The sequence below is a fragment of the Chenopodium quinoa genome, unplaced genomic scaffold (genome assembly GCF_001683475.1).
Source record: "Chenopodium quinoa cultivar QQ74 unplaced genomic scaffold, ASM168347v1, whole genome shotgun sequence".
NCBI classification, from domain to species: Eukaryota; Viridiplantae; Streptophyta; class Magnoliopsida; order Caryophyllales; family Amaranthaceae; genus Chenopodium; species Chenopodium quinoa.
In genome coordinates this window covers 689,648-704,435 of record NW_018744460.1, presented here as the reverse complement: position 1 = coordinate 704,435, position 14,788 = coordinate 689,648, and the positions used below count along the sequence as shown (strand labels likewise).

General features: G+C 34.0%; 2 protein-coding genes across 2 annotated transcripts; one reads left to right on the top strand and one right to left on the bottom strand.

Moving 5' to 3' along the window:
- Positions 1-2,260: 2,260 nt before the first annotated feature.
- Positions 2,261-4,232, bottom strand: LOC110697083 (heat stress transcription factor B-2a-like). Its single transcript, XM_021874424.1, has 2 exons — positions 3,380-4,232; positions 2,261-3,271 (listed from the first exon to the last, which is right to left on the bottom strand). Exons 1-2 carry the CDS (start codon positions 3,638-3,640, stop codon positions 2,552-2,554), a joined length of 981 nt encoding a protein of 326 aa, XP_021730116.1. The 5' UTR covers positions 3,641-4,232; the 3' UTR covers positions 2,261-2,551.
- A 3,239-nt stretch (positions 4,233-7,471) lies between these two features.
- On the top strand, positions 7,472-8,911 carry LOC110697347. Its single transcript, XM_021874730.1, has one exon. It carries the CDS (start codon positions 7,472-7,474, stop codon positions 8,909-8,911), a length of 1,440 nt encoding a protein of 479 aa, XP_021730422.1.
- Positions 8,912-14,788: the final 5,877 nt, after the last annotated feature.

Here is a 14,788-nt window from a genome sequence, read left to right as displayed (position 1 = left end):
CCCTAGCCTCAACTTCACCTTTACCGTCGGGAACGCGATTATTAGCGAATTTCCTTTCGACGTGGCGTTAAGAATAGCCTTGGCTTCTTGTTTTGTTGGAAAATCGGAACCTCACCGACACCTTAACCAACCTCCAATGGTATTAACGGAAAATCAGGAATAGAATGCATTAAAGGGTAAATGTGAAATCCTTGACCAATTTAAGGCCTTTACCAAATGTTTCAAGTATTTTTCAACCCAATCTAATATTATATCACTAATAAATAAAGCTGAAAATATGTATTATTGTGACACATTTGATGCAAAGTAAGCGAATTTTGGATAGATTTTAATAAGATAAAAATGTTATATAGAGTTTTATTATCGATATACTTCTAATATTTCATATATACAAAATTAATCCTAACTTTTAATAAATATCTTATAACTCGGTTCTATTTCCATCAAATTCGTTTTTAAAATTCTTTAAAATAAGATTCATTTATAATATATTTAATTTATTTATAAAATAATAGAGAATAGGCTAAAAATAAGTTTTAATAATCAGTAAAAATAATTTTAGTCAATGTCAAAAAAAAAAACATTAGTTCTATAAAAATAATTTTAAGTTCGATAAAAATAATTTCAAATTAATAACATCATAGATGTATATATATGTACAAACAAAACTACTAAGAGTACACTATTATATAAATAAACGATGTGATATCGTATGTCTAAATATATTGCATTATCAAAAGGGATTATATGATCGTATTTAACCTTCAACCTAAAAAGTTTATCCTAAAACTTCATCAAGTCGGGCATCGCCCAAGGGGAGTTGTTTCCCAAGGTTTTAAAGAGCCACGTAGGATTTTAAATTTTTAAATATATATATATATATATATATATATATATATATATATATATATATATATAAAGGGGAGTTTTTTCCCAAGATTTTATAGAGCCACGTAGGATTTTAAATTTTTAAAAATTATTGGAGCGCCATGATAGGTAGGATTAGTATTTTTAGAGCGTTATGTATAGAATTATGCCACGAGATTATTATTTAAAGCGCCACGTAGGACTAAAATTAAAGGTTTAAATTTATTATAAAAATAAAATATTATCTTTTAAAATTAAAAATTTTATCTAAGAGAAAAGAAACAATTTATTTTATTTCGTATATATACGAAAATACTATTAAACTTAAAAAATGAAATAACGTTCAATTGATTTTTTTAAAAAAATTGATTAGTTGAAAAAAGTAATGAAATGAGAAGTGATTATAATAAAATATTTTTTTTCAAAAAATACTAATAAAAAAAATATGAAATCACGTTCAGTTATAAAAAATAAGAAAAAAATCATTGAAACTAAAAATATATCCTTTCTCTTTTTCCAGCAAAAAAAATGGTTTATCATTTATCATTTATCATTTATTCGACTAAAAGATTAAGTTCTACATTAATAAAATTTATTATATCTAATAAACTTTATCGCCACTTTAAATCCAGTATTTTTTTAATCCTATATAATCTAATGTTGCATACAAATAAACGTAAAACTTATACAGGCAAAGAACATGTTTTAGAATTTGAACACCATGAAATTCTCGAATGCGATGAACAGTGATCATAATTAAGAAGTTAGTCATAACTCACAAGTGTTAATTTTGCAATTCAAGGGGTTGAGTTTAATTACACAACTTATCAAATGGCACGATCAACGATTGATTTACAAAGGATGATGGAAGCTTGAAAAATTTAATATTTGTTTGTATATGTGTGAACCTTAATTGTATAAGATTAAAAAATAGTAATATTATGTATTAATATTTTATTATTTCGATTAAATATTAAATATTAAATTTAACTATGAATAAAATCGTGCATCGCACGAGTTTAAATCTAGTGAAAAACTAAATCTATACCTGTTTCAATAAATATCAATAAATTTGTGACATTTTTGCTCAATATCCCATTTCTTGTTGGCGAAAAATTAGTCTTACGTTCACAATCCACATTTATCACTTTTTCTAATGGGTGCATTATAAATCTTGAATGAAACACATAAAGATACAAGCTAATCCTTCCGCCCCTTACACGATGTTGACATCTTTTATCTTTGTTTACGCAAAATTAAAATGAATTCAACAAGATTATGTACTCCTATAATCTATGTTCTTCCTTATACATAAATACATCAACGGAGTATAAATATATGGTCATAGTTTGACCCAAAAATATGCCTCATTTTGGAACTAACAGACGAGTAGTACTCCATAAGTCCATAGTAAAGTAAGCAAAATCAAAGCCATAAATTAAATTTAAACTTTTCATTATTTCTTTTTAATAAAAAAGTTTAAACTTTTTCTACAAATTCAGCTAAAAGCCTAACAGATCACCACCGCCCACCACCAAATTTAGCTATCTGACGGTCTCACCCATCTACAAACCAAGGGCAAAATAGTAAACCAAAGAACCTTCTTGATAAAATCACGTGACACAAATTTCCATCACGTGCAAATCCCATACAAAATCCCTAACTCTAATTAATACCACGATAATCAATTACAAACCCTCTGATTATGTCGGTGACACTGTTTAAGCCAAGGAGTTTCCTGATTATCAATCACACCATTCTCATCCAGCGGCTCACATTTAATCTGAATATCAGTCTCCATCATATCACCCTGCACGTGCACCACACCCTCCCCTTCCCCACCATCTTCATCACCTTCTTCTTCTCTCCCTCGTTTCATTCCAATTGGTACACCAAATATCTTAGGTCTGTCACTGTCATGGGAATTTCTAACCCCCTCCAACTCCTTACGTGGCAGCAAATCCAACGCCTGTTTCATGCAATTCGTGCTACTACTTGTCGCTGAAGAATTCCCTTGAGTCGTTGCAAAATTGTTCATCAATGAAAATATATTGTTGCATAACGTCTTCATGTTTGCTAATTCCTTGTTTAATTCCAGATTTTCTCGCCTTAATCTCTCATTTTCGTCTATTAATTCTACTCTGCTGTTGCTACTACTGCTACAATTGTTGTTGTTATGGTTGGTGCTTGTATTGTTGCAATAAACTGAGCTTGGAATTCCTAATGGCGGAGAATTCGATATCACCTGTTCTTCGCCGGAATGTCCCGGTGATACTTGCCGTTGCGCCACCGTTACCACCGCCGTTGTTTTCCGGCGTTGGATGTCGCATAGTAGGTGTTTCGAACCTCTTCGAAACGATTCGTTTGAGAACTCCCATCGGTCTGGAACTACTTTTCGAAATCCCTAAAAAATCGCGCAAAATCGAAATTCAGCATTTGAATTTGAATATTATCCGAAAATCATAATAAGATTGAATTGATTGATGAATATGATGAATAATGCTTTACTTACGTAGGTATTGAGCTGACGAACGAAGGATGAGAAATTGTTATGCTTGAAATAGCGAGGAAGTAAATCGCGAGCGAAAACGGTAGGATTCCAGACGACGAAGCTAGATCCGTCATCATTCCATGAAACGACGTCATCAATGGAAGGATCTTCAACAAGTTGATAAGTTTTCGTCAAAAATGGCGTCGGAATTGACCGTTGAGAATCTCCTCCACTTCCACCGCCGCAGACGCCGACATGTTCATCTCCCGCCGGCGGAATCATCGCCGGAAAACCACTTCTCTTCAGATCAACAACAATCTAAATTTTTGTTTCCTTTTTCAATAAATTACGTAAATATTATCAATTAAAGGTGTGAATAATTGAAGAATATACGAGATTTGGGCGTGAAAAAGAAGAGTGAAGGAAAAAGAAGAAGATCTGGAAAATGTCTGAAAGAGAGTAGAGGAGAGAGAAAATGGAAAAAAAGGGAGAAGATAGGAAGATATTGGTTAGGAAGGAAAGGAGGAGAAGCTACGTTATTGCTTTCGAGAAACTTCCGTTGATTTTATTTTTCTTTCTTTTTTATTTTTAATTTAGTGGGAGGTTTCTTAAATGTTCTATTTTAGTGTGTACGTGGTAGTCTATTAATGGGGCGATAGTTTTGGGGAGCCCACAAATAAGATATTTTAATTTTCTAGAAGAAAGATTCTTGTAAGAGAATTATATTTGCATTTAATAATTTTTTTTTACAAGAATAATTTAATTCTATACGGGTACAGTACTATGTAGAGTATATTATGGATATTTTTGGTAGGTAAGTCAGGGCGTTTTACTAGATTGAAATCTCTCATGAGTCAATTTAATTCAAGTTATGAAAACATCTTAAAAAATCGGTAGGAAGGTAAGAAAATGCCTTACATAAGTGAATATTGAACGTATTTGATGTTATAAGATTAAATTGTTACTATTAAATTATTCGATCGTACGTGAACACTCGGTGTTGTGGATGGGATTAAAGAGAATGTGCTAGAAATTGTAGTTATATACTCTTGTGACTTGTGATATGTCCTGATCTATATGGCAGCAACAAAAATGACTTTTTATTTGTTTTTTTCTCTGATTGTAACAAAAAATCTTGGATCATATGATATGACATAAAATTGATGTGAATTTAATGAGAAAAAATCATATAAAATATCTATATTGATTTTAATTTCATTGAATATCTTAATGGATTGTATTTCTCCATTTTGTCATTGGGCCTATACTCACCAAAATAAAATGATCCATCATCCATATTTAAAAAAGGTGTGGTGATACTTTTAATTTTTAGACTAGAGTTATCCTCATCATGCATAATTCATCCCTTGATCAATCGTAGCTCTTCATTCTCAACTGATGTAGTATTACTATTTCACTTTTAGTTTGATTAAAATAAGTTCAAATGAGAATGAGTTAGAGTTATTTGGGTATAAAAATACATACGTATTTAACGATCAAAATGTGTCAATGTTTAATTATTTAATTTGAGATACATGATCATCTATTAAGAATTTAAGAATATAGAGTACTTATACGTTTACATAAATGCACCATGTTGATTTTTAAGTTCAATCCTTTATGGCAATGAATTGATAATCTCCACACAACCTCCTTGGCAAATTAGACTAACGGCTTATAACACCTTATTACAACGTTTATTATTATTTTTTAATTGGAGACACTTTTAATATCTTTTATAAACATTAAAGTTATAAGATGAGTTTGAGCCAATAAGTTAAGTTTTGAAATTCATGTACATTTCTTAGGCCAATGTATAATTTTAAACTGTAGAAAGTTTCATATTTTTGGTCCTTCATCCTGTAGCTAGACGGAAACAAAGTAAACAATATAGCTATTAGAATAGTAAAAACAACACTAAGCGAAACTTCTTGTTAGGAAAGTTTTACTCATTAAATTTAAATTTTTTAGAAATTTCATTGCAGTTTCATGGCTCCCTCTTGTTCTTTTCCAGGTTGCTTGTCAATGGTATAGAATTTTACATCAAATATTGGGACTTTAATAAATTTACCAGTCTACGGAATCCTCTCCCTTTATCCAGTCCAAGTACTTAAATTTCGTTGACATGCAAGATGCAACTACTGTACGCAATTAAGCGTGAGTGTTTTGGACGTTGAGTTCAAGGATGGCAAAAACAGGAATTGTACTCCCTCCGTTTCGCATTAGTTGCAACAGTAAGCTTGACTCATATTTTAAGAAAATTATAGACTAGGCTTATAGCCTTATAATATAAAGTATTATTAGTAAGAGATAGAAATAATAAGAAATGTAGTGTGGGTGAGGTTGGTAGGAAAAAGAAATAATAAAATATTTGTGAAAGTGGGGTTAGTGGGTGAGAGAAATTATAAAATAACTAGGTAAGGTCCCGTGTCATGCACGGTACGTTATTTTAATTACTTTTGACAAATTAATTTATTTATAGCATAAAATATAAAAATTGTTTAATATCTTGAACAAAATTGAAGTAACATGGAATATTTGATCAAGATAATATTCTTAAAAAATATTCCACCAAAAATACATCTTCTTGAAAAAATTATATATTTCCTTATTATTATGTAATTAATTGAGTATCAACATAAAAATGGTAAATATTATTGCACATTTATATAGGTGACAAAAACAAACTTTTTTTTTTAAAAAAATAACTTCCTTAAATAAAATTTAGTAATTAATTATTAAAAAAAAAATACACTAAGAATACACCAGAAATCGACACGTGTCATTGTTGGTGTGTCTTTTAGTATATAGTTATTGATGATTGATAATGGTGAATCCTTTCCAAATATAGTAGTGTTGCAACTAATGCAAAACGGAGGGAGTAATAAAGACCATTGCAAAATATATTCAATCTGTTACATATACAAATGGGATGATGCGTGGTTTGTTGCCCTGATTGGGGCTTGGAAGTAGCGGCTTATAGAAGGCAAATGGGCGGGACAGGTATATTATATATATATATATAGAAAGCAAATGGGCGGGACAGGTATATTATATATATATATATATATATATACACACACACGGTCATACTCATCTAATATATATATATACACACGGTCATACTCATCTAAAAGTTCTACATCATCATCTATCTAGTAGCCACCCGCCGCAGCCGTGCATTACCATGTAGGCTATCCGTATTCAGGTTATAAGTCAGGGTCTGTTTCGATTTACTAAAAACAACTGAACTGAAATGAACTGATTGGGGATGAACTGAATAAAATTGTAATGAATTATTTATGATGGAAGGAAATTAGGAACTGAACTAAACTGATTGGAGCTAAACTGAAATGAACTGAAATTAAGCTGAACATAACAGACCCTCAAAGACATCACATTAACTTTGTATTTTAAAAGTGAGTAAAGAATTGAATAACACTATTAGCATATAATGTATATGATCCCATATTTTTACTTGGCCATATGCCTTGACACATGGACAACACTTTTATCCCTGTAGACTATCACTTTCATCCACTTGACAAGCATCAAAGCCACCCTTAGGTGGTACGTACTTCTCGGTATTCTATAAATATCTCAAGTTACATTCTAGATGTACAATTTTATTACTCTTTACAAGCGCATAAACTATACTTTATTCTCTATGGGACATAACCCTAAAGATAATTGATTTATATTGATTATGCAGATGGAATCAGATATAATTACCAACCCCTAAACACAAGTTTTTTTAATCCAAATTAGAAAAATTATCTTCATACACTATTTAAAAGAAATCTTGTGCACGAAAATAAAAAGTATTCCATGTATAAAATAAATAGAATTAAAGGAAATATATTGTAAAGTTGTATAGACACAAAAGTAACTCGAACTCGAAATCATCCGACTAGACGGACCCAAGAGGGGAAAGACATCCACATAGCTGCTTGGTCCCGAGTCTCCCGACCCAAGTCGCCAACATCTCTCCACAATGACACAAACAGTGACCAAAAAGTCTCAACTCTTAACTTGAGAATTCTTCATCCATTCTCACTCCCTCCCATTTTATTTGGCAATCAATTCCAAAATCCAAGCAACAAACACTGAGAAATGTATACAATTCTAATCTCATACAAAAACTTGATCTTTCAAATCATTCTCTCCCTTTCAATCTCTCTCCTCCTCTACTTCATCCCTCTCCCATCACTCTTACTTCAAGGTCTCAACACTTACATTCACCCAGATGATGTTAACCCCAATAAACCAACTCAATCATCAGGTCCAAAAGTCGCTATTAGAAGACCTTCGGATCAAAATCTTAATGGGTTTCAATCTCTTTCCTCAAGAACTTCGTCTGATCTCAGGAACAGGAAGAAACCCAAGGAGAAATTCGAGTTTGATGAGAGTAAAGCTCAGATCTTTCGATTGAGATTAGGTGATGCCCAAATTTGTTCTCGTCTTTATTATGATAGTTATAGAAGTTGTTTTAATTGCTTTTTTGCTGCATTTTCTTGCTTTTTGTTGCACAAGTATTTGATTTTGAATGTGGGTAATGATGATGTTAATGTTGATGATAGTAATGGAAATTCTGGGGTTTTGAAAAGTGGATCTTTAGTTCCAATCTTAATTGGGGTTTTAGGGATTTTTAGAGTTTTGATTTCGCTTTATCGTGTTTCCCTGGAAAGATCTTCATCTAGGAGGTCTGAAAGGGGGTTAGGGTTGGTAATCGGAGTATTGGGGTTTTTTGTAGCTCTGATGATCTGTGTGGGAATGTATCCTTGGGTAATTGACTTTGAATTTAGCTCAATTGATGGATTTGGGAAGTTGTTTGTGGCGCTTCTTTCGGGTTTTATCGCCGGGTTTTTGTACCTGGGAGCTGGTAAGAATGCTCGAGCCTTTTGGCTTGGAACGGATCAAATAAGGTGTAATTTGTCTATAACTTCATGTGGATGGTTTGCACAAGTTCTTTTCTATGCAAATTATGTGTTGTTGGGATTCACTGCTTTGCTTTGGATCAACCCATTTGCCGAAATTCTTGTCAACAAGAACATTGGTGATGGTAAAGGATCACAATTTGGAAGTAACAATAGTGGAAGATTGGTTGGCAATGTGGGTATGGCTGAAGCTGATTTTGCTAAGTTTAGGCTGTTGTGCTTGTTGCTGTCGGGGGTGTTACAGGTTATTGCATTGCGTTGGAATCTGCAAACGTACTTGAATGAGGCTGTGTTATCGTGGTACCAGAGGCTGCATGCGAGTGTAGTTCCTGATATGGAATACAGTAGGGCGAAGGTTTTCCTGCACAATCACTTCTTGTGCCTTGCGGTTCTACAATTTTTTGCACCCGCTGCATTAATGCTTCTATCGTTGGGATTGTCTCAGGTTGATGAAGGGTTATTTGAGAACTTTCAAGTGGTGTGTGGTTTGCTCCCATGCTCAGTATTTGTTAAAGAGGTTGCCCTCTTTTTAGCTTGGTGGGTTTCCTTTACATGGTTTGTTTTCACCTCAGCATACCTTGCTTTCTATAGGCGTGGAATTTTGTATATTTCATGATGCATTCCTTGATTTGTCAAGGATGGCATAGGTTTTCTTGACCATTTTTGGTAGGGAGAGGATTGTCACTGTAACATTATACGCTGGGTGTTCTTATTAATGAAAGTGGTTTTTTTTTGGATTTCATTATCTTTTTGTTGTCCCTCTATATACTTTATGTTCTTATGATCTTATCTTTATCCAGTAATTACACTTTTCATAGTGCTTGTTACTTGAAATGTAAGAGACCTTTGAAGTACTTCTCTTATGACTAAACCTTTGAAGATCTTGAAAATCTAAATCATTGACTGCGCTTGCATTTTTGTTTTATCTGAAGGTGAGTTCTTTAGCGTCATTGATACCTAATGTTCTGTTGGTCTGCTGCATGTTATAAAATGGCCCCTTCCTCGAATTACCATGGTAGAAGCTTGTGTGTCCTGGCGAAAACCTCTTGCTTGAGATCTTTGAAGTAATTTTTTTTTGAGTGTCAAATCCATTAGAGATCTCAAAAATTTAGGATCCTTAACTCTACGTGCATTTTATATTTGTTAAAAGGTGAGCTCTGCATCACCATCAATACCTTTTGTTTGTTGGACTACAAGCCATGAAATGGTAGCTTTCTGCTGATGAAACTATTGTATGAGAGAAAGGGCATACTTGCTGGTTTTTTTCAGTGATTGTATGTATACTTTGCTGTGATCTCTCTGCACTTTGCATGCTTTGTCTCAATGTCTTCCCTTCATGGTGGTACTAGTACTACTGCTAATTTTCAGATAATTGTTAACCAGCTTTGTGAATCTGGTTTTGTTTTTGTGGGTTATCATTGGCTTGATTTATACAAGTACTTATTTGGGTATGAAGACACAATTACATCGCTTGAGCAAGTTAAATGTCCCCTAAAGGAATTAGGGGCATCTGTCGCCCTGATTGTAGCGTAAGAAGGTAAACACTGATGTACCATGACTAGCAAGTTTATAAAAAACACTTTTCACCTGAAACATGCTTTGAAGATAATGTGCATATTTGCTTTGGTATGTTGCCCGCTTATCCTGTTTTGAACTCAGGTAAGATGCTCGAAAGCTTTATTCTCTCCTGTTGGTAGAATACTTAATTGCACAACTCAAGAACAAGTGAACTTGCTCATCAAGGACACGTATGATGAAACTGCTGATTTAGGACAGAAATCCCCATGACTCATGAATGAATTAATTGCTCGGGTGCTCCATTCTTTGTAAGGAAAACATGCTGTAACTTGGAGTTTACATCATATGATGGAATATCTTGCTTAGCGCTCAAGTCTTTAACTTAACTTCAAAGGATCAGCTTACTCTGTATTCATCATGCATTCATGCCTACTAATTTGAATGTAAGTACTGGTGGTTGTATAAATTTAGAGCTTTAGTGGAGCTTTGGTTCGATTGGGAGTTGTTCTTGTTATATTATCCGAGTTTTTTTATAACGTAGGTGCTAAATGCATTTGGCTTTCAGAAGAGCACCTTAAGAATCATTGTGAACCACCTGCCGTGTACAGATTCACTAATCCAGCAAATTTATGTTGTTCATATAATTTATATACCAGTTTTAGTGATAATGCTCTAAGATTGATCATTTTATGGCCATCTACGGTAACTTTATGAACTATCAGCCTTTTACAGAATCGCAAAACAGCAAATTTTTGTTGGTCATTTGATGTTCATGTGCAATTTAGGGGTGATACTGCTCTAAATCTAGTCATTTTACATCTATTGTAAGTTTGTTACTGTCTGCAACCTGCATAACCTAGAAGTAACAAGTTATTCTCTTCAGACAACAACAGTGTAACTCAAAAACGTTCTCAACCTCTGTTCAATTTTACTGAAAGTTTAGAATGATTCAATTCACAAATTTCTATCCTTAATAAGTAATAGCTACTCCGTATAAGTGATGGTTCCAATCAACGACAAAGTTTACAACCTAAAGAGTATAAACAGCGGGAAGAAATAGTGAAATGCAGCAGGAGAACATACAGAAACCTAAGATAATAAGAAGTACGAAGTAAGATAGGCATGTCTAGAAGGAACAATCTTAGCAGCATCTTATTCTTCTCAAGACAAAGCCACTACTGTTGTATTGATACATCTACATTGACTAGATAGGGAAATAGAATTTCAACCTCTTGTAGGTCTCAAAGATAGAACAATAGCCACACAACCAGCACAAGTCTAAAAATTAAAGCATAGAATGTTCGAAATGGATACACAAGAAAAAAAAAAAAAAAAAAAAGAGTCGAAGTAACATAGTTCTTGCTGCAACATACTTCAAAGTTCATACTGCAATAAGCTATTTCATTCATAAGTGAAATTTGTTCATCTAAAAAAAGTTCATTCTGCATTACTATTTACTAAGATGGTTCACAGCTGATCAAATTCACTGAATAAATTGTGTTCTAAATCTTGAATCCGATTTGCATTCTAGTACAGGAGAATTGACTCCAACAATGAGTTTCTAGCTTGACGAGGATAATTGTATCATCATATAGTTCGTATGATTTTCTCCTAAACGCAACTAAAAATAAAATTTAAAGATTAAAAAAAAAAAAAAAAATCACTCAAAAAATCATTTTGGGAACTCAAAATCAAGAATTATATCTTTCACAACACTCTTCTTCCTGTTGAGCCCCACCAACCTCCATTAAAGATTAATTAACTAGTTACACCCTGTAAATCAACAAAAATACCCATAAATTAAGATTAATTTAGGACTATATAGATTTTTTTTTTTTTGAGCAAAAGACTATATAGATAATTAAAACTACATAAATTTTAATTATTAAATTAAATAAGTTTTAAATGTTAGGCACAAATTCTCCAAAAAAAACGGGTGTACGTTAATTTATTGTAAAACAGGTTAAAGTTATCTTAAAAGTATTTAAAGTTATTATTTTTCTAATAATAAATTTTATATTACAAAAAACTTATAATGTATTAGACTAATCATATTAGCCTTTATAGAATGTAATCATGAATCTATAAGAAATTACTTGTACATATTTATATGAAATTCAAATCAACAACAAATTAAAAGTTACTCTTTAAGGGGTTAAAATTACCATAAAATGGTTAAAGTTACCCTTAAACTGACCATCTTACAATAAAATTAACGTACACCCGTCTTACACAAAACTTATTGAATGTGTTAGGTGGGTAATAATAGTAATATTATATCAAATGCATCAACTATTAACAATGTAACGTTCTACCGAGACAACTGGACAAGAAATGAAACTAAATATTCAAGGCAGTATTCAATGTATGCAAGATTATTATTCTGTTGAAGTCGTCTATAAAAATATCTTTGGTAGATCTTAAACAGTTCGTCATCATCATATCCATTAGATATTTTCTTCAAAGTGTTTTTTGTTGATTTTTTAATCACTTTTTTCTTTTTTTTGGCTTTAGATATTTTTATTTTTTGCAATGTTGTGTACGTTTGTAAATGAATGATGCAATCTTCTAAATATTTCACGAATATAGAATTATTCGTCCACTCATTATCTAAACCCATCACTTTACTTTGGATCGTCACCAGAAAGTAAGATCAAGTTCTAATTTAATTGACTTTTGTATGTTCAATTTTATTCAACTAGTTTTATAAACTATTTCGTATTATGTATGAACTTATTTGAACTCATTATAATCTATTAACTTTAATTTACTTGTAAACACTTGTCTTGAATTTAGCACTTAAAATTTATATATTGTTAAAATGTTTTATTTATTTCATGAAATTAGTGAAAATAATTCTCTCTCTCTCTGAATTAGGGTTACCTAGTCTCGGCGAAGAGAGTCATAAGTCTTGATCAGATCAAGGTATTGTCCTCTCTAGGAAGGGGTTTTGGTACTTTGCTTAGTTTTTGTGGCTACTGTCTCGAAGTTTTTATTGTTACAATTGTGTTCATTTTTGTGCTTTATGGCGATGGCGGATGATTTAAGCGATCGATGGGCGAAATTGAAAATTACTGATGATGAATGTGAAGTTGCGGAATTATGTGAAGTGGAAGATGGCGAATCGAAGGGGAATATTGAATTGTCCTTGGTTGCCAAATTATTAACGATTAGGGCTTACAATTTTGAAGCCATGAAAAAAACTCTAACTCAAATATGGGCCCTCAATAATGGGGTCATATTTAGACGTATTGAAAACAATCTCTTCGTGGTGCAATTCTTTCACTGGAAAGATAAAGAGAAGGTGATAGATGGATCACCGTGGACGTTTGATAACCATCTTCTCCTGTTCAAGAAGATGCACCGCAACGAACAACCTGAAAGCGTTGTAATCAAACACTGCCCGTTTTGGTTGAGATTGTATAATCTTCCATTTGATTGTAGGTCAAATGCGGACGTGAGGTTGATTGCGAGCAAAATCGGGCCAGTGGTGGAGGTTGAGGATGATGTGCTTGGGTGGGATAAGTCAAGGAGGGTTAGGGTGTTGATTGACACAACAAAAGCCCTGAGAAGATTGCAACAAATTCGGCGTAGAGATGGAACAACAACAATTGTCCATATTAAATACGAGAGGCTTCCTAACTTTTGCTTCTTGTGTGGTCTGATCGGGCATGCGGAGCGTGATTGTCCCACAGTGGATGACGAGGGTGAGGATGTGGAGAAGCAATGGGGGTTGTGGCTAAAGGCGTCACCTCGCAAAGGTGCTTCTACGAAAAAAGTAGAGAATGAAAGGCTTCGATCTGCAAAGGCCTTGTTATTTACCACAAAGCCAAGATCTCAGTCGTCGAAGGTTGGGGTGACAATGGAGGAAGTTATTGATAATCGAAGAGATAAGTCTAGAGAAATTAGGTTGACACCAATTTTTGATGAAACTCTAAACCAGGTGGTGCTTCGTCCTAAACCAGTGGGAAGTAGTATAGATGCGGATGTGAGGAGAGGTGAGGAGGTGTCTGGGGTGACTGGAGAGGGACTCCCTAGGTTTGATAGGGGGTGTGAAGCTGAGGGGAATATGAGGGATTTCGAGGGTTCCGTAGAAAAGGAGGGGGAAAACGTGGAAGAATCGATCTGTGATAAGGAGGGGGATGTGAGGAGCTTACTGAAAAGCAGGGGCAGAAGTTGGAGAAGGATAGAGAGAGTGGACTTGGGAGATAAGCAATTTTCCTCAGTGTCTCAAGATGGGGGGGGGAGAAGCTTATTCATAAAAAGAGGGCGTTAGGGGAACAAGAAATGATGGGGGGGGCAGATGCTCGAAGGAACGATGGAGAAGAAGAGGAGGGTTGCATTATCTGGCGAAGCTGGGAACAGTAATATTCAAGTAGAGGGTGTTGGTAATTCCCAACCCCTCGAAGGACAATGAAAATATTAAGTTGGAACGTCTTCGGGATTTGCAACCCGAGGACGGTTGATACCCTCCGGGATTTATGCTGGAGGGAACGGCCCAACATTGTCTTCATTATGGAGACAAAAGCAAATGCTCAGGTTGTTCGGAGTGCCATGTGGAAGTGCGGTTTTACGGAAGGAGTTAGTCGCAGTTGTATCGGTAGGGCAGGGGGGATAGGACTTTGGTGGAGAGAGGTAGATGTGTGCGTGGTTTCTTTCTCAAGTCACCACTTTGCTATTGATATAAGGGATGATCAGGGGGTTACAAAATGGAGAGCAATAGGCATTTGTGGCTGGCCGGAGGGGGAAAATAAATATAGAACTTGGAGCCTGATGAGAAATATGAAAAGTCAATGTGAGTTTCCTTGCCTTATGTTTGGTGATTTCAACGAAATTATCCGTATGAGTGAGAAAGAAGGGGGGGCTGCTAGAAGAGATGCTTTGATGAATGATTTTAAGTGCACAATTGAAGATTGCTCGTTGCATGACCTTGGTTATAGTGGGAGCCCGTTTACTTGGCAGCGTGGTAAGAGCG